Genomic DNA, 24542 nt, shown 5'->3' with positions numbered 1-24542 from the left:
AACCGTTCAATCCTCAGAGGAATAAAAGTCTGAAATTAACACCTACTTCTCCTTGTAAATTGACGTGTAAAGGCACTCGAGTCCCAGGTTCTTTCCTCCCCAGTGTTTTCTCTGCAAAGTCTCTGTCAGAGTGGCCTGCTTGTGATGGAGAGTGTGCTCTAGCTGTTACATCCTAGGCATCTTGTTTTTTTGTGACTTCTTGGTGGAGGTGGTGCTCAGTCACTCAGTCGCGTCCGACTCTTTGCGACCCCATGAACAGTACCCTGCCAGGCTTCTCTGTCCATGGGATTCTCCAGGCAAGAATACTGGCGCGGGATGCCATTTCCTCCTCCACGGGATCTTCCCAACCCAGGGACTGAAACTGCATCTGTTGATCTCCTGCCTTGGCAGTGGATTCTTTATCACTGAGCCACCTGGAAAGCCTATATTACTAAGGTACCTCCAAAGTTGAAGTAATCTTGAATTATCCCAAGTTTCACCTTTCAGGGTCTCAATGTGAGTCCCACAGTTACAGACCTTTGAAAAGCAAAATTAAGTGACAGCTGTACCACACTGTGAGTGTACTAAATGTCATTGAGTTGTATACATTAAAGTGGTTAATTTTATGTTGTGTGAATGTCAGTGAGAAAAACTCAGTGGATTAGATCTGTTTGTCTTGCTCCTGGGCCTCAGTTACCTTCTGCGTGATGCCTTATGTGACATAATGCAAGTAAAATGTTTAACACAGTTCCTAGTACATAATAATGATGATGACGACAGTACTAGCTTTATTTACTCATTTGTTTAGGTTAGTTTTTATTGGCATATAGTTGCCTTACAACGTTGTGTTAGTTTTTACTGTATAGTGAAGTGAATCAGATATATATATCCATAGATCCCCTCTTTCTTGGATTTCCTTCCCTTTTGGGCCACCACAGAGCGCTGAGCAGAGTCCCCTGAGCTGCACAATGGGTTTGCATCAGTTGTCTATTTTATACACAGTATCAGCTCTAACTTTGCTTTTTGAGCACTGAAGATGTGCAGCCATTGTCCAAAGTGCTATCCTTGAGTCAACCCGAACCTACCCAACCTTCTGAGGAAGGCATTGCTATTATTCCCCTTTTACAGACAAGGACCGTGAGGCACAGAGAAAGTTAAGCAGCTTGCCCAAGATCACAAAACTCGTGAGAGGTAAAAGTGGGATTTGAACACAGTCTGGCTCCAGGGCCCTCATTTTTAAACAGTGCATGTGCTGCTTTTCACTAAATATTAGTGCTCAAAAAAAAAAAAAGCAAAATTTTGCTCCTAGAACCCAGCACGTGTTAGTCCAGACCTCCTTTGCTTTTGTCAGCCTTGGAGCATGAGCGGAAACTTCAAGTGCCGTGGGTGTGTAAATGCATTCATTGAATAAACGTTCCTTTCTTATCTAGTGTGTGTCAGGCAGGTTCTTATAGCTGACAATGCAGCAGCAATAAAACGGTCTCAGCTGTCACGGGGTTGGAGTCAGGAGGTTGGAGAGGAGACAGATAAACAAGTAAGGAAATATATCATATGTTAGGTGGGGCTAAGTGGTAAGATGAAGACTAAAATTTGGCAAAGGGAGTGGCAGTTGATGGTCAGGGAGGGCCTCTATTGTAAAGAGACATTTAAGTACAGGTTTGAAGGAGGTGAGGAGAACACCATGTGACAGGCATGTCCTTGGTATGTTCCGGAAACATCAGGGAAGCCAGCATGGCTGCAGCAGAGTGAGTTGGAGAAAGGGGTAGGAGATGCAGTCTCTGGCTTGAGTATAATGAGGGGGTCGTGCTGCCAGGGTGAGAAAATGAGACTGTGGTTATCTCCTCCTTTGCAAGGTGGACCCCAGATTATCCACAGGCTGATTCTAGGTAAAGAATCTGCCTGCCAATCAGGAGATACAGGAGACTGGGATTCAGTCTCTGGGTTGGGAAGATCCCCTAGAGAAGGAAATGGCCCTGCAGTATACAATGGACAGAGGAACCTGGCAGGCTACAGTCCATAGGGTCGCTAAAGTCAGACACAACTTAGCCACTAAGCAACAGCAGCAATAGCATATATAAGGTAGGGAAACAACAAGGACCTACTGTAGAGCACAGAGAACTGTATTCAATATCTTGTAATACAGTACAAGATACATGACAAATGGGGAGAAAAGTACTGCAATATACTCATAGTTCATTAAAAAGAAAGAAAGAAATATATTGTCTTGCAACACAGTCCCAACTTCCTGTTCCTTTCTCTGAATTTCTCTGTCCCCAGAAAGCTCCCAAGAATTGTCCTAGTCCAAATGACTTCCTATTATTGAATGCCTTGCTTCTGAGTCCTGCTTCCTGGTTAAGAGGTTTCCTTTGTCTTTCCTGGAAAATTACCCTCCTCTGATCCCTGAGCTGCTGTTGAGTTTCTGGAACTTGTGCTTTCATTGGTCTGATGTGGTGCAGGAAGTCCCCTAGGTTAGTGGTTTTTCACCCAAACCCCACCTTTCCCTTGAACTGAATTTCTAAGACCTGATCTGCCCTGTTTCTTTGATGGGAACCAAAGCACTCCTTCCTACCACCCTTTCGTTTACTGCATTGCGAGGGATAATCCTCCAGTGTCCAGGGCCTCCTAAGTGTTCCATTCTGCGCCGTCAGGCTAGCTGAGTGGCCAGCTGTTTCTATTCCTTCTTTTTCCCCAGGCCTGGCTAATACCTTTTGCTATAGATTACTACTTACCTTCTCTGTATTTGCTTTTTGTTTTCGTACTTCGATTTTTGTGTTCCTAACATATAACTTTGGATTCTGCCTGTGAGGTTTTCATAGAGCAAGAATGATGCCTTGCTTCAGTCAGTGTTCAGATAAATTCTTCCCACCTTCCCTTTTGTTGGGAGGTATTTATTTCTGTTCAGTTCAGTCTGTGACCTCAGCCTGGGCCTGATCAAGGAGGCACCCTGAATCCTCCTTACATCTCTGCTTTTCTGCTCCTTCTTTTCAAGTTTTAAATCCGTGTATTTCCTGGGCAGACTTCCTTATAGTCTGTGCCATACCTGGTGTTTCAGCTGTAAGAACAATGTCACCTTGAATCTCACTGAATGATGCCTGAAGAATCCTACACTGATCTTTCTAGTCTTTCTCTTATTAAATATGTCACATTTTCTGTAGCTACATAGTACCACAACTCCAGTTATTGAAAAGCTCTCTATTAGTGCTTACACTGGGTTACCTATTTACACCTGTCAGAGGACCCTTCTTGATAGAATAATACTTAACTCTGATCCCACCTTCTGGGGGATCATTTTGTTTTTTCCCCAGAATAGCCCCTTTATTCTTCTCTTTGATGATTTTCAGCCATTTCCCTGACCTAGTGAGTATTTCTACCTTTTCTAGTCTCTTTAGAGCGGTTACATTTGGATATATCTCCTTTTCCTTATCGTAGTTTTCTAGCTAGGCTAATAACATTGTACAGGAGGCGGTGATCAAAGCCATCCCCAAGAAGAAGAAATTCAAAAAGGCAAAATGGCTGTCTGGGGAGGCCTTACAAATAGCTGAGAATAGAATAGAAGCAAAAAGCAAAGGAGAAAAGGAGATATAAGCATCTGAATGCAGAGTTCCAAAGAATAGCAAGGAGAGATAAGAAAGCCTTCCTCAGTGATCAACGCACAGAAATAGAGGAAAGTAATAGAATGGGAAAGACTAGAGATCTCTTCAAGAAAATTAGAGATACCAAGGGAACATTTCATGCAAAGATGGGCTCAATAAAGGACAGAAATGATATGGACCTAACAGAAACAGAAGATATTAAGAAGAGGTGGCAAGAATACACAGAAGAACTATACAAAAAAGAACTTCATGACCCAGATAATCATGATGGTGTGATCACTGGACTAGAGCCAAACCTCCTGAAACATGAAGTCAAGTGGGCTTTAGGAAGCATCACCATGAACAAGCTAGTGGAGGTGATGGAATTCCAGTTGAGCTATTTCAAATCCTGAAAGATGATGCTGTGAAAGTGCTGCACTCAATATGCCAGCAAATTTGGAAAACTCAGCAGCGGCCACAGGACTGTATATTTTCACCCTGCTTATTTAATTTATATGCAGACTACATCATATGAAATGCTGGGTTGGATGAAGCACAAGCTGGAATCAAGATTATTGGGAGAAATATCAATAACCTCAGATATGCAGATGACATCACCCTTATGACAAAAAGTGAAGAAGAACTAAAGAGCCTCTTGATGAAAGTGAAAGAGGAGAGCGAAAAAGTTGGCTTGAAACTCAACATTCAGAAAACTAAGATCATGGCATCTGGTCCCATCACTTCAAGGCAAATAGATGGCGAAACAATGGAAACAGTGACAGACTTTATATTTTTTGGGCTCCAAAATCACTGCAGATGGTGACTGCAGCCATGAAATTAAAAAACATTTGATCCTTGGAAGAAAAGCTATGACCAACCTAGACAGCATATTGAAAAGCAGAGACATTACTTTGCAGACAAAAGTCCGTTTAGTCAAAGCTATGGTTCTTCCAGTAGTCATGTGAGAGTTAAACTATAAAGAAAGCTGAGTGCCGATGAATTGATGCTTTTGAACTGCGGTGTTGGAGAAAACCCTTGGACTGCAAGGAGATCCAACCAGTCCATCCTAAAGGAAATCAGTCTTGAATATTCATTGGAAGAACTGATACTGAAGCTGAAACTCCAATACTTTGGCCGCCTGATGGGAAGAACTGACTCATTGGAAAAGACCCTGATGCTGGCAAGGATTGAGGGCAGGAGGAAAAGGAGATGACAGAGGATGAGATGGTTGGATGGCATCACTGACTAGGTGGACATGAGTTTGAGCATGCTCTGGGAGTTGGTGATGGACAGGGAAGCTTGGTGTGCTGCGTGCAGTCCATGGGGTCACAATCGCAGTCGGACATGACTGAGCGACTGAACTGAACCGAATATGATTTCAAATTTTCTTCTCCTCCTTCACTTTATTCCATTTTCTCCCAATATTGTCCCATTTGCAAGATCAAAACCTCTTCTGTAAACTGATTTCATTCCTTTTTCAGAGCTTGAGCAAATCTCATCTTTAGAAAGAAAGGGTTCTATCCAATACCTTTTATGACTTTTTCTCAGCACTTGAGTTTGTAATAATCCCACTGGATTTTATCCCCTTTTCAACCAGGAAGAATCCCTGGTCTAGAATCCCCAGGCTGTTGTTGTTGCTCAGTTGCTAAGTCGTGTCCGACTCCTAGTGACCCCATGGACTCCAGGGGTCCAATGCAGTCCTCCAGGCTGCATGTCTGGAGGCCTCCCTCTCCCTGACTGTCTCCCAGAGTTTGCCCGAGTTCATGTCCATCGAATTGGTGATGCCATCCAACCATCTCATCCTCTGTTACCCTATTCTTCTGCCTTCAGTCTTTCCCAGCTCAAGGTCTTTTCTAGTGAGTTGGCTCTTTGCATCATGCGGCCAAAGCATTGGAGCTTCAGCTTCAGCATCAGTCCTTCCAACAAGTAGGACTGGAAGGACTGATGCTTTAGGATTAACTGGTTTGATCTCTCAGTCTGGGGCTCTGTAAAACAATCCAGAGCAATTTGAGAGCCTGTGGTGTTGGGGTGACTCTTGAGCCTGTAGACAAACCATGGGTTCAGTCTTTTCTCAGATCTCTTCATTCTGAACAAGATAAAGAGAGACAGAATTTGGGGCAGCTAATCTCCTGTTGTCTGCTAATGTCTGGCTCCCCCAGATGCTCTCTAAAATCCATCAAAATAACTTAAGCTAACAGAAGAATCACCTGGAGAGCTTATTAAAGTATAGGTTCCTGAACTCCATCCTAGAGGTTCTGACTCAGCAGGCCTGGAGCGCAGACCTCAAAATTTCATTTCTAGTAAGTTTCCAGGCCTTGTTGGTGCTGCCAGTCCATGTTTTGAGCAGCACTGCTCTGACCACACAAGCTACTTAGCTACTTCTGGGCAAATTAAAACCTTTACCTAGAAGAGAAGACATGATAAAGAGAAAGACCAAAAAAAAAAAAAGTAGTAGTCAAAATAATTCAAAGTGCTCATGCCTAAGAAGCTCACACATTTTGCCTGATATGTGAAGTTTTCCTGGTAATTGAATATCTATCAATACCTCATCTAATTATTTTTTTAATGTGGCTACATCAAGTCTTAGTTGTGGTGCGTGGGCCCTAGTTCCCTGGTCAGGGATGGACCCCAGGCCCCCTGCACTGGGAGCACGGAGTCTTAACCCCTGGACCACCAGGCAAGTCTCAGTGCTTGATCTATTCTTGCAGTTCTAGGTACAGAGACCAAGAGCCTCCATCTCTCCCGGGGGTGCTTTGTCCCCCGGTGGAGGCTCTTGTCTTGTTGCAGGTGGAAGAGCGTGAGTCTTACCTACCCCAGTTCTGCAGACTGACACATGAGAGTAAAGTGTCGACTTTATTTGCCTGAGCAAGTTCCCAGGAATTACCCCAACGTAGTTCTAGTATGAGTGACACTGGAGAATGAGGCTAAGATATGTGTGGCAAAATGGGGTTTCCTACTGTCTTTCCCCCTGGAAGTTCAGGTAGTTGGGTCTGCACAGGGACCCTTGCCTGGCTTACCCACCCAGTCTCAGGCTGACGATCCGAGGAGAAGGAATGGGCAGAGACCAGTTACTCACTTCTTGGAGACGAGATACACATGTCCCTTGCGCCTGAGTCTAGGCAGGTCCCAGACAGCAAGGATCTGCTTCTTTGGGCAGTGACCTATGACATATGAACTCCACCCACTAGGAAATGTGACCGAAGGAATAGTAGCCTTCTTCTTACCTGTCAGATTACATATTTACTGTTCATTCCTTGAGGATTAGTGAGTAGGGAGTGGAGAGAGGCCATAACTGTTCTTTCTTTTGTAAAAATCAGGAGACAGGTAACTAGCAAGCTTTAACACACATGACCTCTGTAATGTTAGAGAGTTGATTGGGAAAGGTCCATTCTAGTTCTAAGAGTGTATGTTAGGAAAGTAACTCTAAGTTCCTCCAAATTCATATATTTCAACATCCAAATTTCTTGACTGATTTCTTTACCATTGTTATTACATTTATCTGTTCAATTCTGTGTTTTCATTGATATATACAACATATTCATAGAGTAAGAGTTTATTATTGGTGTCAAATTATTTGTGTCAAATACTTATCCTGTTTTATCATTTTTTAAAATTTGTTTATGATGTCTTTGATGTATAAAGGCTTTAGGTTTCTATGCAGTCCAATTGATTGATCTTTCCTTTGTGATTTATTGCATGAATGTTAAATACAGATTTTTCAAACAAAAGTTTTTATTTATAGCCCATCTTTTTTTTCTAGGACTTTAAGTAACCTACATCATAGGGAAAGTGTTAGTTGCTCTGTCGTGTCCGACTCTTTGTGACCCCATGGACTGTAGCCCACCAGGCTCCTCTGTCGGTGGGATTAACCTGGCAAGAATACTGGAGTGGGTTTCCATTTCCTCCTCCAGCAGATCTTCCCAACCCAGGGATTGCATCTGGGTTTCCCGCATTGCAGACAGATTCTTTACCATCTGAGCCACCAGGAAAGCTAAGTGACCTGCATGGGTATATAAAATAAGTAGGTAACCTAAAGAAGAATGTAAAACAAACTCAGGGACCTAAAAAGGCTGTCAGAATAAGGCTAAGAATAATTCATATCCTTATAATCTATTTACTTTTTCATCAGTGGCTCGCACATTTAGGTTTAAGTTGTCAACCCATCCAGCCAGGAAGAAAGCCATTACATGACTTATAAGGTTACAACAAATGGTGTTTTTGGAAAGAAGTAAAGTTATTTTCAACATATAGAAATTTCTGATTTGGGGAGGGGCGTTTCATAAGTAATTCAGTGTTTGAGCAGCATTTTGTGAGGATTTTATGATGCTGTTTCTTATATTGCCCCTCAACATGGCTCATTGTATCTTAGACAAGCACAATTCATTGTGGAGTGGGCAAGGAAAGGCGCCTCAGAAATGCCTGTGCTCTGCTGATCTGACTTGATTCAGGGGTATGATTAGGTTAGTTTAGATTATTTGGAGGAATGAACTGGAGTCCATGTTTTTCAGGAAATGTTTCCTAAATATTGCTGCTCGATAAATGATGGGGCCCATGTGTTCAGATGATTCTGTCTCATCCGTCCCTAGGAAACAGTTGATCTGTGTTGCCAGTTGAATTACAAGGATCTGTGCCGGAAAAGAAGGCTGCCTGCCTCCATTATAGGGTTAAGCCGAGTCTAGGGAGCTAAGCTAAGGGAAATGTACAAATCTGCCCTCCATGGTTGAATCTCAATTCCGGTCCTTACAATGTGATCACATACTTTTAGCCTGAAAATCTCATGGTAGTTGTAACTAGATACCAAATTTGTCTTAAGAAAAATTTCAACAAAGTAATGAACTCTCAACTTTGAATAATGGTTATATCCTTCTAGGATAAACTGAAATATACATCAAGGACAACTAAAATGATACCCTATTTATAGAGTTATAGAAGGGCTATAAAAATAGTAACTGAGCTTTCCAGATAGTTGATTTGTAGCCATTTTTTTCTTGACAATATTTACCTTGAAAAACCAACTGTCTGTTTAGGCTGCTCCTAATTAGAGATTTAAAACCAAATCATTTATGACTAAGAGAATGCTGGTTTTTCTGTTCTCTTTAGAAGAGGATTGCTTGCATTTAGTTACTTCTAAAGTAGTGTTGGTAAATTTTAAAAAGTATCTAAATAAGAGGAACAGGCCACGTTTCCTCTATTCCCTGGTAGAATGCCTGACTGATGAAGTGGCTTACGATAGCAGGTTTTCTAACAGCATGCATAATTTGAGATCTCTTGGGACCTTATAAACCTTCCTCTGTAACTGATTGCTGTTCACAGAATTGAAGTCCAAACAAAAGATAGTAAAGACCACAAATAATTTAACATGGTTTCTGATATTTTTCCACAAAATGATAAATACTGTAATAACATTTCTGGGTGGAAAAGTTATGTGTGAAGTCAGCCTGCTTCTCTTATAAGCCATCAGCCTGAGAAACTCATACTTGCCATTGGCCAGGCCAAAAATCAGCATATATTTTGCATGGAATAGCCAGTCATCTGTAATATGCCAAAAATGGAGAGAGAAAATGGTTGTTCTTTTTAAGATAATGACATTGTAGATCCAGCTAGGTAGAACCATGCTCAGAGGATAAATAAAGATGAGTAAGTTCTTTGGAACTGGAGCTCATCACTAAATGGATTTTAAATGGCTCTAGATGCAATGGGTTCGTCTCATTCTTCCGTTTCAGGGCCACTATATTCTAATCATGTATACAGACAAAGAGGCTCCAAGGCTCTCTCCTTGGCTGAAATCAGACAAAAGACCACTTACTTCTTAGTTTACCCCATCCATTAATACAGTACAAAGGAAACCTGACTACTTGATGTTCTTTTTTCTTTTCATTTCCTTGTGACTTTTTAATTTGATATAATTTCAAATTTCTCTCTCTTGTTCTCTCTTTCTCTCCCCTTTTCCTGAAATAAATCCCACTTGGTCATAGTACATTGTTTTTTTTCATATGGCATTAGATTCTGTTTCTTTGAGTATTTTTGCACCAATATTCATAAGTGATGTGAATTTATGGTTTTCTTTCTTCTTCTGTACTATCCTTATCAGGTTTAGACATTAATATCTTTCTTGTTTCATAAAAAGAATTTGGAAAGTTTCCTTCATCATCACAATTTATGAAGCATTTGGACTACCTGTTCTTGGATGGTTTGGTAGAATTCCTCTGGGTAACAGTCTAGGCCTAGGGATTTTCTGTGTTAGTTCCTTGATGATGGTCTCAATTTTTTTTTTTTTATGGACATTGGTATGTTTCAGCTTTTAATGTCCAATGGAGTCCATGTTGGTAAACTGTAGTAGGAATTACCCATTTTATCTGTTTTCAAAATTTATTTGCATGGTGGTCTGCAAAAGTAACTTTTTGAATTTTCTTTTATTTCAAAGATTATTTCTCCTTTTACTTGATTTTTCCCTTTTTATTTTCTAGCTGATTAGTTAGCAGTTTGTCTATTTTGATAAGTATTTTCAAAAAGTGAAGTTTTTTTTTTTTATTAATTAGATCTACTATTTGTTTCCACAATTAGATCTACTCCACATCAGGGATTAGCAAAGTATGGACCATGGGCCAAATCTGGCCTGTCATCTGATTTCATAAGAAAGTTTTATTGGAACACAGTCAAGTCATTTATTTACATATTGTCTGGTTGCTTTTGTGCTACAAAGCCAGGATTGAGTAGTTGTAACAGAAACATCTGGTCCAGAAAACCTAAAATATTTACTATTGGACCCTCTATAGAAACCTTTCCTGACTCCTGCTCTATGTCATTAATTTCTGCTCTCATATTTCCTGTATGCTCTCTTATGCTTCCTTTTGCTTTAAAAAAGTGGTTGTAGTTTATCTGTATTCTTCTATTTTGGGTTATCTTTTGACTTATAGGGGCTTCCCTTATGGCTCAGCTGATAAAGAATCTGCCTGCAATGTGGGAGACCTGGGTTCGATCCCTGGGTTGGGAAGATCCCCTGGAGAAGGGAACGGCTACCCACTCCAGTGTACTGGCCTGGAGAATTCCGTGGACTGCATAGTCCATGGGGTTGCAAAGAGTCGCCTGAGCGACTTTCACTTTGACTTAATCGGATCTTGCTCTCTCCCTGCACTTCTTTTTCCTGTCACCACATAGTTTTCAAAGGATACCTATTCCTTCCTTTTTAGTCTCTGCTTTCCCAGAAGCAATACCTTTCTCGTTGTTCAGTTGCAAAATTGTGTCTGACTCCTTGCGACCCCATGAACTGCAGCACACCAAGTTTCCCTGTCCTTCACCATCTCCCAGAGTTTGCTCAAATTCATCTCCACTGAGTCACTGATGCCATCCAACCATCCCATCCTCTGTTGCTCCCTTCTCCTCTTGCCCTCAATCTTTCCCATCATCAGGGTCTTTCCCAGTGAGTCGGCTCTTTGTATCAGGTGGCCAAATGATTGGAGCTTCAGCTTCAGCATCAGTCCTTCCAGTGAATACTCAGGGTTGATTTCCTTTAGGATTGACTGGTTTGACCTGAAGTCCCATAGATTTTTCTTCTTTTGCTTGTAGTTAGTACTCTGATATGCCAGGTCTCTTTATCAGTATTTTCACCCTTAAGGTGAAATTCCTCTTTCTGGGAGTGACTCTGACTCATGATTGGGCCCTTTGCTTCCCTCTTCTCTTTCACAGGTCTCTTCTAGCGCCCCTCACTCTCTAGAATGATGTGTGGGCAATTGAGAGATAGTTTTGCTGGGCCTTGCTATTCGTTTTTTCATACAAGGTGATTAAAGTTTGCAGTTTTCTCTTGTCTTCCAGTGGTGAGGACAGCATTGGTTTTATGTCTTCTGTTTGCTTTTGCAGTTGATCTGAAGTATATTTTGGAGAATGTATGGAGAGATTTGAATTTAAGGGGCCGCCATTATCAGTGAAGTAACTGGAACGCTAATCTTAATGAACTCTTTTTTGAACATTTATTTCTGGTTGTGCTGGGTCTTTGCTGCTGCACAGGCTCTTCTCTAGTTGCGGCGAGCGGGGGCTTCTCTTCCTCGCAGGGCGCGGGCCTCTCATTGCGGAGGCTTCTCTTGTCGTGGAGCATGGGCTTTAGAGTTCGTGGGCTTCGGGGCACAGGCTCAGTAGTTCTGGTGCACGGGCTCAGTTGCTCCGTGGCAAGTGGGATCTTCCCGGATCAGGGATCCTACCGGTGTCTCCTGCACTGGCTGGTAGATTCTTCCCCTCTGAGCCACCAGGGAAGCCCTGTAATAAACTCTTCAAGTGCTAACTTTCCGCCTCCATATCTCTGCTCTCCTGCCCTTTCTTCTACCTGGAAACCTCACCCCTCTTTTTCAGTTCCTATATTCCCTTCTTTCATGTACTGAAAGTACATGTTCTTCTTTCTGAATCTTTTCCAGGAGGAAATATTGGGAGGAGTTTGGCACAGTTACTCTGGAGTCAGGTTATCTAAATTCAAATCTCAGATCTGCTGTTTACAATCTCTGTGCCTTTAAGCAAGTTATTTAACCTCATGTGGCTAAACTGCCTTAACTATGGGAATAAGGGTTATGGATTTGTTGTGGGACTAAATGGGTTAATGCACATGGAAAACCAGCATATGTGATATGCAATAAGCATCTATCAAATATTAACTGTGACTTAAATTTATCTTATGACGTTTATTATATACTCCTTTATATTTTTGTTACATTGATATAGTGTGTAACTTCTCTTCTCGATTAAATACATATTAAGGGCAGGAACCATGTCTTATTCAGAGTATTTGTATTCCATTCGGTTAATATATCAGGTAGGGGCTTCCCTGGTAGCTCAGCTGGTAAAGAATCCACTTGCAATGCAGGAGACCTGGGTTCCATCTCTGGGTTGGGAAGATTCTCTGGAGGAGGGCATAGCTACCCACTCCAGTATTTGTCAGGAGAATCCCATGGACAGAGCAGCCTGGCAGGCTACAGTGCATGGGATCGCAAAGAGTCGGACATGACTGAGCAACTTTCACACTCCCAGTATATCAGGTGCTTAGACTTCCTCATGTTGCTGACTGCTTACATTTAACAGTAGGGAATGCCATGCTCGCCACTGTCCTGGACACTAGGTGTACAAAGATGAATGAGCCATGGTGTTTCATAATACACACATGCATAATTATACATACATAGTAATATAATGCATAAAGTGTAGTTTGAAGTTGCAGGGGACTCTGGGAGCCCTGAGAAAGTAATGACTGATTTTGCCCAGAGTTGCTTGCCTGCACTAACAAAGCTGAAACATAATTTCTAAGAATCTGATGAACTAAGAGCCAAAATTTTTCTTCTCTGAGTCATTCTTGCAGGTCTGGTTTTTCAGCTTTAGGCTTCTTGTGGGTGGGGAAAGGAGAGAGAGGAGGCAGAGTGACCACTGAAAGTGTAGCAGCGAATGGCCGTTTGAATGAGAGACCGGGCATGTAAAATACTTAATAGAGCAAACGATCAGAGTGGGGCAGGACAGGATTCAGCGTGAGCTGCCTTCTACTGGGGATCCTTTTCCCTCCAAGTGAGTCAGCAGGGATTCAACCTACCTTTAGTTCAAACCATGAGCCCCTTGGAATGGAGAGAAGGGAATCTAGACAGAGTCACTCTCTGACCAACATGGACCTAAACTTAACCAGTGAGACGTTTCCTGTGAACAGAAGGAACTGTGGACCCACCATTACTGTAACATTACAGTTGTTTGTGGCATGCAGGATCCAGTTCCCTTCCCAGGGACTGAACCCAGGCCCCCTGCCTTGGGAACACAGAGTCTTAGCGACTGGACCACCATGGAATTCCCAAGATTATATTTTAAGATTTATTTTTTTCACTTGTTTATTTTCTGCCTTTCTCACTAGAATGAATTCCATTTGGTGCAGGGACTTCGTTTTCTTACCACTTTATCCTGCTCCAAAGCATGCCTGGCACATAGTGAGAACTTTCTAAATATTCACTGAATGACCATTGGAATCACCTTTGGAAGTACATTCCACTTGCAGATTACTTGGTGGAGAATTGGTATCTGCATTTTCCTATCTTTTCATTCAAGGATGTGGCATTTTTCTCTTTATTGTTTTCTTTCATGTCCTTCAGTTCAGTTCAGTTCAGTTCAGTTCATGTCCTTCAGAGAAAAAAAATCTTCATGTTATTGCCAAAATCTTGACTCCCTGTCCAACTGATGCCAAATAGAAATATGGAGACAGAGTTTGGAGAAAATCAAAAAGCAGATTTATTCTTTGCCAGGCAAAGGGGAAACACAGTAGGCTAATGCTTCAAGAACTGTACTCTGTTCTCTGGGAGACAGGGAAAAATTTTATATCCTAATGAATGTTTTGCTTTTTTTTTTGGGCAAAATTTCAAAATGGCTACAGCAACCGGGTCTGGTATCTCTGAAGTTATTGACCTGTGACCTTTTTGAAATGTAGCATGCTACAAGAGAAGAATGCCAGGTGCAGAGTAGAGTTTATATGGAATTAGAGAGTAATTCGTTTTGTTGAGCTTTGTGAAGGACAAATCTAGCTACAAGTGTTTGTAGTAACAGCTAAAGAATAATCAAGATTGCTTACCTCTTTTAGGCTTATCTATGCTGTTTCCCCAGCTTGTTCATTATTTTCTTATTTTCCTTGTTTATCAGAAAAGAAAAGTCTCATGTCTGTTTAAGAAAAGTATTATTTCGATTTTCCTGCCACAAGGTAAGTCTTGGACATTTCTTCAGTTCAGTTCAGTCGCTCAGTTGTATCCGACTCTTTGTGACCCCATGAATCGCAGCATGCCAGGCCTCCCTGTCCAGCACCATCTCCCGGAGTTCACTCAGACTCACGTCCATCGAGTCAGTGATGCCATCCAGCCATCTCATCCTGGGTTGTCCCCTTCTCCTCCTGCCCCCAATCCCTAAGACTCTTGAGAGTCCCTTGGACTGCAAGGAGATCCAACCATTTCTAGTTAGATTTATTTCTAGGTATTTGAAGTTTGTTCATGGTTTCTTCTCTTGTGAATAGAGATCTTTTAATTTTTCTGTTTCATTTGTGGTTTCAGCTTACTTGTGTGAGCAGGCCTATGTTCATCCTGGGGTCTCAAAGGGCGAATCCATTTCCTTGCCCTTTCTGGTTTCTAGAGCCTGCCTATATTCCTTGGCTTGTGGCCCCATCCTCAGTCTTGAAAGCTCCTCAGTTTAACATTAAATTTCTCTCTGGCCCTGATCTTGTCTCCTTCTTTTAAGAACCCTTGTCACTGCATTGAGCCCATCTGAATAATCCAGGATAATCTTCCACACTGTAATTACATTTGCAAAGTCTTTATGCCATTAAGGTAATATGATACAGATTCTAGGAACTAGGATGTGGACATCTTTGGAGGGACCGTTATTCAGCCCATCATACTTGTTCTTGCAGATATGTAGAAAACTGTTAGTTTTTCTATGTTCTTACGTTTGCGTGCACTTTGCCAAATTCTTATTATTTGTTTTTCTATTGTATATTTGTTTTTTAGTTGATTCTTTTTGATTCACTAGCATTCAAATTGCATAATTTGATCCCTTTCTTTCTGGCATTTTTAGTTCATCTTTTCATTGCCTAGGCCTACATTGTCTAGAATCTCCTGAGTGTAGAGGAGCCTGGCAAGGTTGCAAAACAGTCGGACATGACTTAGGGGCTAAACAGCAACAACAGGGCTAAATAGCAGCTGTCAGGCCATACATCCTTGGATTGTTCTTAACTTTACTAGAAATTGCTTCATTGTTTTACCACTAAGTATGGTGGTTTCTATTTAAATCAAGTTTCTATCAAATTAAATCTTAGTTTATGAAGATTTCTATAAAGGAATGTCCATTAAATATATTAACCATTATGATTATAAAAGTGACGTATGGTTTTTCTCTTTTGATCTATTAATATCTTTTCCAGTAAGGATCATCTCTGTATTCCTGGAGTAAATCTCTCTTGTTTCTAGTATACTGTTCTTTGAATGTATTGCTGACTTCTCTTTGCTGTTATTTTCTTTTGTATTTTTGTATTTATGTTTATAAGTGAGTTTGGCATAGCGTGTTTAGTTACTGGTTGTGCCGTTTTGTATAGCTTGGGCATTGTCTATTGTCCAGTCATACTGAATGAATTGGAAACTTGCTACCTTTTTGTATGATCTGGAACTGTTTAAATACTATTAAAATTATATATGTTTTGAAAATTTAAGAAGTGTGAGTTTCCTTGAATTACTACTCAGTTCAGTTTAGTCGCTCAGTCATGTCTGATTCTTTGCGACGCCATGAATTGCAGCACGCCAGGCCTCCCTGTCCATCACCAACTCCTGGAGTTCACCCAAACTCATGTCCATCGAGTTGGTGATGCCATGCAGCCATCTCATCCTCTGTCGTCCCCTTCTCCTCCTGCCCCCAATCCCGCCCAGCATCAGAGTCTTTTCCAATGAGTCAACTCTTCGCATGAGATGGCCAAAGTATTGGACTTTCAGCTTCAGCATCAGTCCTTCCAGAGAACACCCAGGACTGATCTCCTTTAGAATGGACTAGTTGGATCTCCTTGCAGTCCAAGGGACTCTCAAGAGTCTTCTCCAACACCACAGTTCAAAAGCATCAATTCTTCAGCGCTCAGCCTTCTTCACAGTTCAACTCTCACATCCATACATGACCACTGGAAAAACCATAGCCTTGACTAGACGGACCTTTGTTGGCAAAGTAATGTCTCTGCTTTTGGATATGCTATCTAGGTTGGTCATAACTTTCCTTCCAAGGAGTAAGCGTCTTTTAATTTCGTGGCTGCAGTCACCATCTACAGTGATTTTGGAGCCCTCCAAATAAAGTCTGACACTGTTTCCACTGTTTCCCCATCTATTTGCCATAAAGTGATGGGACCAGATGCCATGATCTTTGTTTTCTGAATGTTGAGGTTTAAGCCAACTTTTTCACTCTCCTCTTTCACTTTCATCAAGAGGCTTTTTAGTTCCTCTTCACTTTCTGCCATAAGGGTGGTGTCATCTGCGTATCTGAGTGAAATCAAGTCAAGAAGTCAAGTCGCTCAGTCGTGTCCGACTCTTTGCGACCCCGTGGACTGTAGCCCACCAGGCTGGTTGTTGATATTTCTCCTGGCAATCTTGATTCCAGCTTGTGCTTCTTCCAGCCCAGTGTTTCTTATGATGTACCCTTCATAGAAGTTAAATAAGCAGGGTGACAATATACAGCCTTGACGGACTCCTTTTCCTACTTCGAACCAGTCTGTTATTCAGTATTCTTGCCTTGAGAACCCCATGAACAGTATGAACAGAACCACTACTGTTTATCTCTGAAACCATCTTCTATACCTAGTGGCGAGATTGCCTTATCCTGAATCACCTATACTTTCTTCCCTACTTTGTCTTACAACATTTGAAGTAAAGCTTGTGACCTGTGGAACAGGTTTTCTTCGGGCAATGCTGCCCAGTCCATAAAAAGGGGTCACGTCCTTTGGCTTGGCTTCTTTCAAAGGAACCTGTTGGTTGAGGGGCTTACACAATAGGGTTGGCTCGCATGAGATTTTCTTTTTTTCAGGTGCTTTGGGAGTTGTCTTTATCACATATTAATCATCACAGTGTTCCTATGAAACTTCTTAGCAAGTCTGATGTATTATTTTCAGTTTAGGGACAGGGATCGTCTTTGAAGGAAGTAACCTCTGAGTTTTGAATAACTAGTCTTTATTTGGGGCTTCCCTGGCGGCTCAGGCAGTGGAGTCTACCTGCAATGCAGGAGACCCAGGTCTGATCCCTGGGTCAGGAAGATCCCCTGGAGAAGGGAATGGCTACCCACTCCAGTATTCTTGCCAGGAGAATCCCATGAACAGAGGAGCTTGGTGGGCTACAGTCCACGGATTCACAGAGAATTGGACAGACACGACTGATCGATTAACACTTTCATAGTCTTTATTTTAAAAGCTTGAAGAATGTGCCTCTATATTACACAGTACCACATTTGAACTATCTTTTGGATTGATTACTATGACATTGAGCAGAGACCAACAAATGGTTCTTTGGTAATAAAAGATGAGGAAGCCCAAACCAAGAGGGACCATTCCCCGCTTTCCATCATGAAAAGCCTGACTGTTCGAGCTGGCCTTTTTTATTTCCTCAGGGAGCAATTCTCAGTTCTCTACTGAAATGTTGCTCTCAGCTCAGAATTTCAAACTGGTGCTTTTTTTGTCTAAATGAGGTTTGTCCAAGGCAAGGACAATGAGTTTGAGCTTAGGAAACCAAGGGAATTTGCAGTGAATAGACTTAAATAATTTTTAAGAAGGATCCTCTGATTGGGTATCTTTTGGTTGTGAATCTTTCATCAGGACTGAGTTTACAGGAATATAAAAGTGGAGTTTCTTGGACTGCTACCACTAGTTTCTACATTGAAATAATGCAGAAGGCATCCTCTTGTAAATGCTAACCTTTGGAAGATTGTTCAATTAGAAAGTAATATTTTGGTATAAGGTGTAAGTTGATTTCTCATTCTTTTCCTCTTGCAGTACAACAAACCATCAGTAACATTTCAATATTTAATGAAACCTGCTTGAGATGGAGAAGTATGAAGACAGCTGATATAGAGGAGATGTATTCAGTAAGTTACTGAAACTTATTCTTTTTTTAGGTGTTTGTCTTGTGTGGGAGGTTAAAAAAATATCAACAAACCAAAAAAAAAAAAAAAAGACCACTTAGATAGCTTCCATAATCAATGAAAGATTTATAGTTACAATTGCAATAAGAAGCAAAAACCATATGAGCCAGGAATCCCACTGCTGAGCAAATACCCGGAGAAAACCATAATTCAAAAAGATACATGCACCCCAGTGTTCATTGTAGCACTATTTACAGTAGCCAGGGCATGGAAGCAGCCTAAATGTCCATCAACAGAGGAATAGATAAAGATGTGGTGTATACATACAAAGGACTATTACTCAGCCATTAAAAAAGCAAACTAATGCTACTTGTGGCAGCATGGGTGGATCCAAAGATTGTCATACTGAGTGAATAGGTCAGAGAAAGACAGATATCATTTATATTTGGAATCTAAAAAAAAAATGTACTAATGCCTATTTGCAGGTACCAATGCCTGTTTGCAGGTAGCAGTGCCTGTTTGCAGGTAGCAGTGCCTGTCAGACATGGAGAACAGACTTGTAGATTTAGCAGGGGAAGGGGACGGTGGACTGAACTGAGACAGCAGCATTGACATATACGCATTAGCATATATAAAACAGATAGCTAGTGGGAAGTTGCTGTATAATAAAGAAGGCTCAACCCAGTGCTCTGTGACAGCCTAGATGGGTAGATGGCGTGGAGTGGTGGGAGAGAGCTTCAAGAGGGAGGGGACATGTGTATACTTACGGCTGATTCACGTTGTTCTATGGCAGAAACCAACACAACATCATAAAGCAATTATCCTCCAGTTTGAAAAAAGGATACAAATGAACTAGAGGTAGGGGATGAGAGAGGGAGGGATAAATTGGGAGACTGGGACTGACATGCGTGCATGCTAAGTCACTGCAGTCGTGTCTGACTCTGTGGGACCCTGTGGACCATAGCCCACCAGGCTCATCTGTCCATGGGAGGTACTTGTAACAGAGAAGCAAGTCATTCATTCCAGGATTCTCCAGGCAAGAATACTGCACTGGGTTGCCATGCCCTCCTCCAGGGGGTCTTCCCAACCCAGGGGTTGAACCCACATCTCTTCTGTCTCCTGCATTGGCAGGCAGGTTCTTTACCTCTAGTGCCGCCTGGGAGGCCCAGGGACTGGCATATACATGCTGCCACATATGAAATAGATAACTGGTAAGCGCCTGGGGTATAGCACAGGGAAGTCTACTCAACACTCTCTAACGAGCTATATGAAAAAGAATCTTAAAAAAGTGGATATATGTATATGTATAACTGATTCACTTTGCTGTGCATCTGAAACTAACACATTATAAGTTAACTATACTCCAATAAAAATTAAAAACACAGAATAAAAACTGAATGCAGTTCTTAAAAAAAAAAAGAAGCAGAAAGAAAGTGGGCATTTCTGCTGCATATTTGAAGTCAGAGACTTTGGGGATTGATGAGAAAGACATGAGGGTTTCTCTGTGTAACATAGTCTGATACAGAGCTGACGTTCAGGCAGTATCCATGAAAGGAAGCCAGTGGCTTTTCATGGGTGTGTGTCTCTCTGCACCAGTGCCTCTGATAAGGGTCTGAATGTGTTGCCTGGCGAGTCAAGGGGGAACTTTTAAAGCTAAATATGTTTGTAACAAAGGTACAGACCATGGGATGAGCTGCTGCTAGAAGAAATTAAGTAGGAAGAGAAGTGGATCTATTGGTCCAGATGCTGGGACTGTCAGAAGGTGGTGAGAGAGGAGAAAAACCCTTCCCAGGTCTTACCAGAAACCGGCTAGGAGTATCCTAATGCACACCCTGCTCTGGAAAAGCCTTAGTTCAGATTCTTAATTTTTTTCCCTAGGAGATTGTTCTCTGGCCTTCCTTCTTCAGTTTTGCCAACAGGCTTTCCCACCGGGCATGTGCCATTATGTGTGTGGGAACAAAAAGGGAGAAACTTGTCAGTTTCAGGGACTGTTGTGCATTTTGATTTAAAAATATATTTATTTTACTGATGGTATTGTAATTATGGACTTCCCAAATATTTATAGTATTACAGCTCTACTTGTATTTCATATTTGTTTGCTCAGACTTTTTATTTTGTATTGGGGTAGAGCCTATTGACAATGTTCTGGTAGTTTCAGGTGAACAGTGAAGGGACTCAGCCATTCATATACATATATCCATCCCCTCCCAAACCCTCCTCCCATCCAGGATATCACATAATGTATTTCACTTTTTAGAGGAACTTTAGAATGGAGAGCAAGAGTGCTCATGAGAAAAAGTAAGTATCCAGGCATTCAACCTTTCAGGCTGGTAGTTTACCTGGCGAACTTTTCTGTTTCAGGTCCACATTTGGGGCCAGAGATGGTATCAGAAAGGATTTGCCCAGGAAATGATCTTTAATATCACTGCCAGCAGTCAGACTCCTGAGACGTGTTTGGACCTGAGTCCAGGTACCAACTACAGTGTCAGCATCCAGGCTTTGTCTTCTGAACTTCCTGTGGTCATCTCCCTGACAACCCAGATAACAGGTAAATCTTGAATAACAGCATTTGGCCGAATGAAATCGCCGCAGAGCTGTATAGGCTCAAACAAAGAGGCACACTATTACTTTTTATCATTATATGATGAACTTTAAGAGAATGAGGAAGAAGGATATGGGATTGGAGAAAGGTTCTCAAGGGACTTCCCTAAAACTGTAATGTTTTATTTCTTAAAAAGATATCTGAAACAAAATAGCATTGAATAAATCTGGAGAGTGTGTCCATGGGTGTTGGTTACATTCCTTCTGGATATTTGAACTATTTCATCCTTAAGAAGAATTTGTCTTCTGACTGTTTCTTTCTCAGTAACATATTTGTCATTCTGTTACAAGTACCTTAAGAGTGGGCTACCCTCCGGGGGACAATGACTGGCAGTCTCACTGTAGGACCCTAGAAAATGACTTTCCACTCATTTTCTCATCTCGCCTCAAATCTGTGATGGTGTCCTCCAGCCCCCCAACACACACACTTTGAGCTAATTATCAGAGTATTAGTTTCTTGTGTCTTATTTGCCTGATAATTTAGAAGTAATCAGGTGAGGACTTTCTACTCCCAAAGTCTCCCAGGGCTGCCTGCAGGCAGAACCTACATTTTATCTTCTCTCTCGATCCCAACTCTCTTGCCCCCACCTTCCCTTAATCCTGCCATCCCCTCTTGCCTCGTCTGTCCCCCCAGTAAAGAGTGAGTCCCGCCACTGCACTGGCAGATTGTCATGTCTCCTTTTTAAATGAAAACAGAGATAGACACACTTCTTTGGATGCCATATTCCCTGCAGCTGCTCTGTCTTTTCTCAGCCCCTCTTTACAGTGAAACTCCTTGCAAGAGTGTTGTGGAGGCGCCACATCCTTACCTCCTTTTCTGTCTTTAACTGTTTCCAGTCCAGAGGCATTTGTTCTCAATGCTTTACTGGGAGTGTCTCTATCTTGCAAAATCCGCAGGCCAATTTTATTCTTATCTGATTTTCTCTACAGCATTTGGCATCCCCTCCTTGAAACACCTTTTCTCTTGGCTTTTGGATCCTGCTGCCTCGATGGCTGCTCTTTCCTAGGCTGTTCCACCAGTTCCGTCTGCTTTAATGGTGCCCCGCCCTCTGCCTTCTCATCCTTTTACTACTTTATCTACCCTTTCTGCCTCTGTGATCGCTACCAGTCTCATGGCTACAAACAATACCTGTATTTCGACAATCCCCAAATGTGTCCTAGTCACATTGGAGAAGGCAATGGCAACCCACTCCAGTACTCTTGCCGGGCAGGTCCCATGGATGGAGGAGCCTGGTAGGCTGCAGTCCATGGGATCGCTAGGAGTCAGACACGATTTCACTTTCACTTTTCACTTTCATACATAAGAGAAGGAAATGGCAGCCCACTCCAGTATTCTTGTCTGGAGAATCCCAGGGACGGGAGAGCCGCGTGGGCTGCCGTGTATGGGGTCGCACAAGTGTCGGACACGACTGAAGCTACTTAGCAGTAGCAGTCACATTCTCTCCTCTGAGCTCCATATACCTACCTGTCTCCAATATCTTATTTGAACATTTAATAAGCAAGACCAATAGAACTTTTGATTTCTGATCTTTGTCTTTACCCCGCAAATTCATTTTCCACCCAGGCTTCTCTGTCTCAGTCATTGGCATTCCTATTCACCGACTGCTCAAGCCGTAAAGTAATTGTAATTAATTCTGCTTCTCCCACCAGTTTCTAGTCCTTAACAAGCTGGCTTGTTCCTGAAATAAACATTATGAATCCAACCACTTCTACCCCCTTTGCCTTTATAACTAGCGACTTAATCCAAGCTAGCAACTTCTTGCTTGGACTCCTGCAATAGCTTCTAAATGTTCTCCCTGCTTTCACAGTTGCCTGTCACCTGCTGCTGTCTTCATCTTCACCAGAGCTTTAAAAGATCACTCAAGGGATTTCCCGGGCAGCCCAGTGGTTAAGACTTCATGCTTCCAATGTAGGGGACATGGGTTTGATCCCTGGGAGCTAAAATCCCATGCGTTGCACAGCGCAGCCAAAAGATTAAAAAAATTAAAAAATTGAAATTAAAAAATATTTAAGAAGATCACTCAAAGTGTCATACTGAGTGAAGTAAATCAGACAGAGAAAAACAAATATGTAACGTTGCTTATACGTGGAATCTAAAAAATGGTACAAATGAACTTATTTACAAAACAGAAATGGAGTCACAGATATAAAAAACAAACTTATAGTTACTGGGGGGAAAGGACAGGCAGGATAAATTAGGAAATTGGGATTGACATATACACACAACCATATATAAGTCTTCCCTGATAACTCAGTTGGTAAAGAATCTGCCTGCAATGCAGGAGACCCCAGCTTGATCTCTGGGTTGGAAAGATCTGCTGGAGAAGAGATAGGCTGGCTACCTACTCCAGTATTCTTGGGCTTCCCTTGTGGCTCAGCTGGTAAAGAATCTGCCTGCAATGCAGGAGACCTGGGTTTGATCCCTGGGTTGGGAAGATCCCCTGGAGAAGGGAAAAGCTACCCAGTCCAATATTCTGGCCTAGAGAATTCCATGGACTGTATAGTTCTTGGGGTGGCAAAGAGTTAGACACGACTGAGCGACTTTCACTTTCACAACAATATATAAAATAGATAACAAATAAGGACCTATTGCAGAGCACAAAGAACTCTACTCAAGACTCTGTAATGACCTGTATGGAAAAAGAGTCTAAAAAAGGAGTGGATATATGTATATGTAAAACTTACTCACTTTGCTGTATACCTGAAACTAACAAAACAGTGTAAATCGACTATATTCCCATAAAAAATTAATACAAAAAGAAAAACATTCACGTAAGAACGTGTCATCCCCAGCTCAAAACTGTCAGATGAGTTTGCGTTAGTGTTGGAATAGAATCCATGTGCCTGACCACAGAACATGTAGTCTGGCCCTTGCCTGCCTCACTGACCTCATCTTCCTCTGCCCTCTCTCTTTCTCACTAAGCATCAGCTGCCTCCCTACCTTCCCTGCTATTTCTCAAATGGGTCAGACTTGTTTTTGCAGCTAGACCTTTCCATCTGGTGCTTACTGATCCTTAGATAGTCCCTCCACATGTCCTGGTTGTGTAGTCGCTAAGTCATGTTTGATTCTTTTGTGACCGACTGCAGCCTGTCAGGCCCCCTGACATAGATGTCCCAAGCTAGAAAATACTGGAGCTGGTGGCCATTTCTTTCTCCAGGGCATCTTCCTGGCCCAGGGATCAAACCCTCATCTCCTGCATTGCAGGCAGATTCTTTACACCTGAGCCACCAGGGAAGCCCTGTCACTCAGGTTTCTGCTCAAATTCATCCTTTCAAAAATCACCTCCCCATCACCACCCCATCACTCTCTATCCATTTCCTCTGTTTGAATTTCTTCACGGAACTCATTTCAGAACTTGTATTTTGACTTTTACTTGTTTGTTTTCTTTTCCCCTACTAAAATAGGAGCCCTCTGATGGCAGAGATTTTTGTCTGTGTGTTCTGCCTTGAATCCCCAACACATAAGGATCGTGCTAGCCCACGTAAGGACAATGATAGCAGAGCAAAGAAATATTTTTGTAATGAACGCATATGAAGACTAATCTCAAAATGGCCAGCGGGTGGTGTTGGCATTGAGAAAATGCCTGGTTAGTTAATGAAAGCTTTAGACCAAAAAAGAATTCACCAGCTGGTGAGTTGGAAGGAAATGTTCAATTTGGGCATTTCTTCCCATGGTGGTTTATCAAGATGAATAGCTGTTCAGTCTCCTACTCTTTGGTCCGTCTCCTGTTTGGATGTTTTGCGCTGCTGATTCACATTAGCATTTCATATGTTTTGATTTGGGAGAGAGAGTTT

The 24542-nt window shown here is 41.9% G+C and overlaps 1 protein-coding gene across 1 annotated transcript in view; it reads left to right on the top strand.

The window, feature by feature from the left end:
• SUSD1 (sushi domain containing 1) overlaps positions 1-24542 on the top strand; it is a 134935-nt gene that overhangs the window by 77648 nt on the left and 32745 nt on the right. Inside the window, exons 11-12 of the mRNA XM_018052598.1 lie at positions 18058-18149; positions 20508-20694. Coding sequence (XP_017908087.1) covers positions 18058-18149; positions 20508-20694 — 279 coding nt within the window. The remainder of the gene's footprint in view (positions 1-18057; positions 18150-20507; positions 20695-24542) is intronic.

This window comes from Capra hircus, chromosome 8, assembly GCF_001704415.2.
Source record: "Capra hircus breed San Clemente chromosome 8, ASM170441v1, whole genome shotgun sequence".
Lineage (NCBI taxonomy): Eukaryota > Metazoa > Chordata > Mammalia > Artiodactyla > Bovidae > Capra > Capra hircus.
The sequence above is the reverse complement of the archived record's forward strand: the minus strand, read 5'-3'. Positions and strand labels throughout refer to the sequence as shown.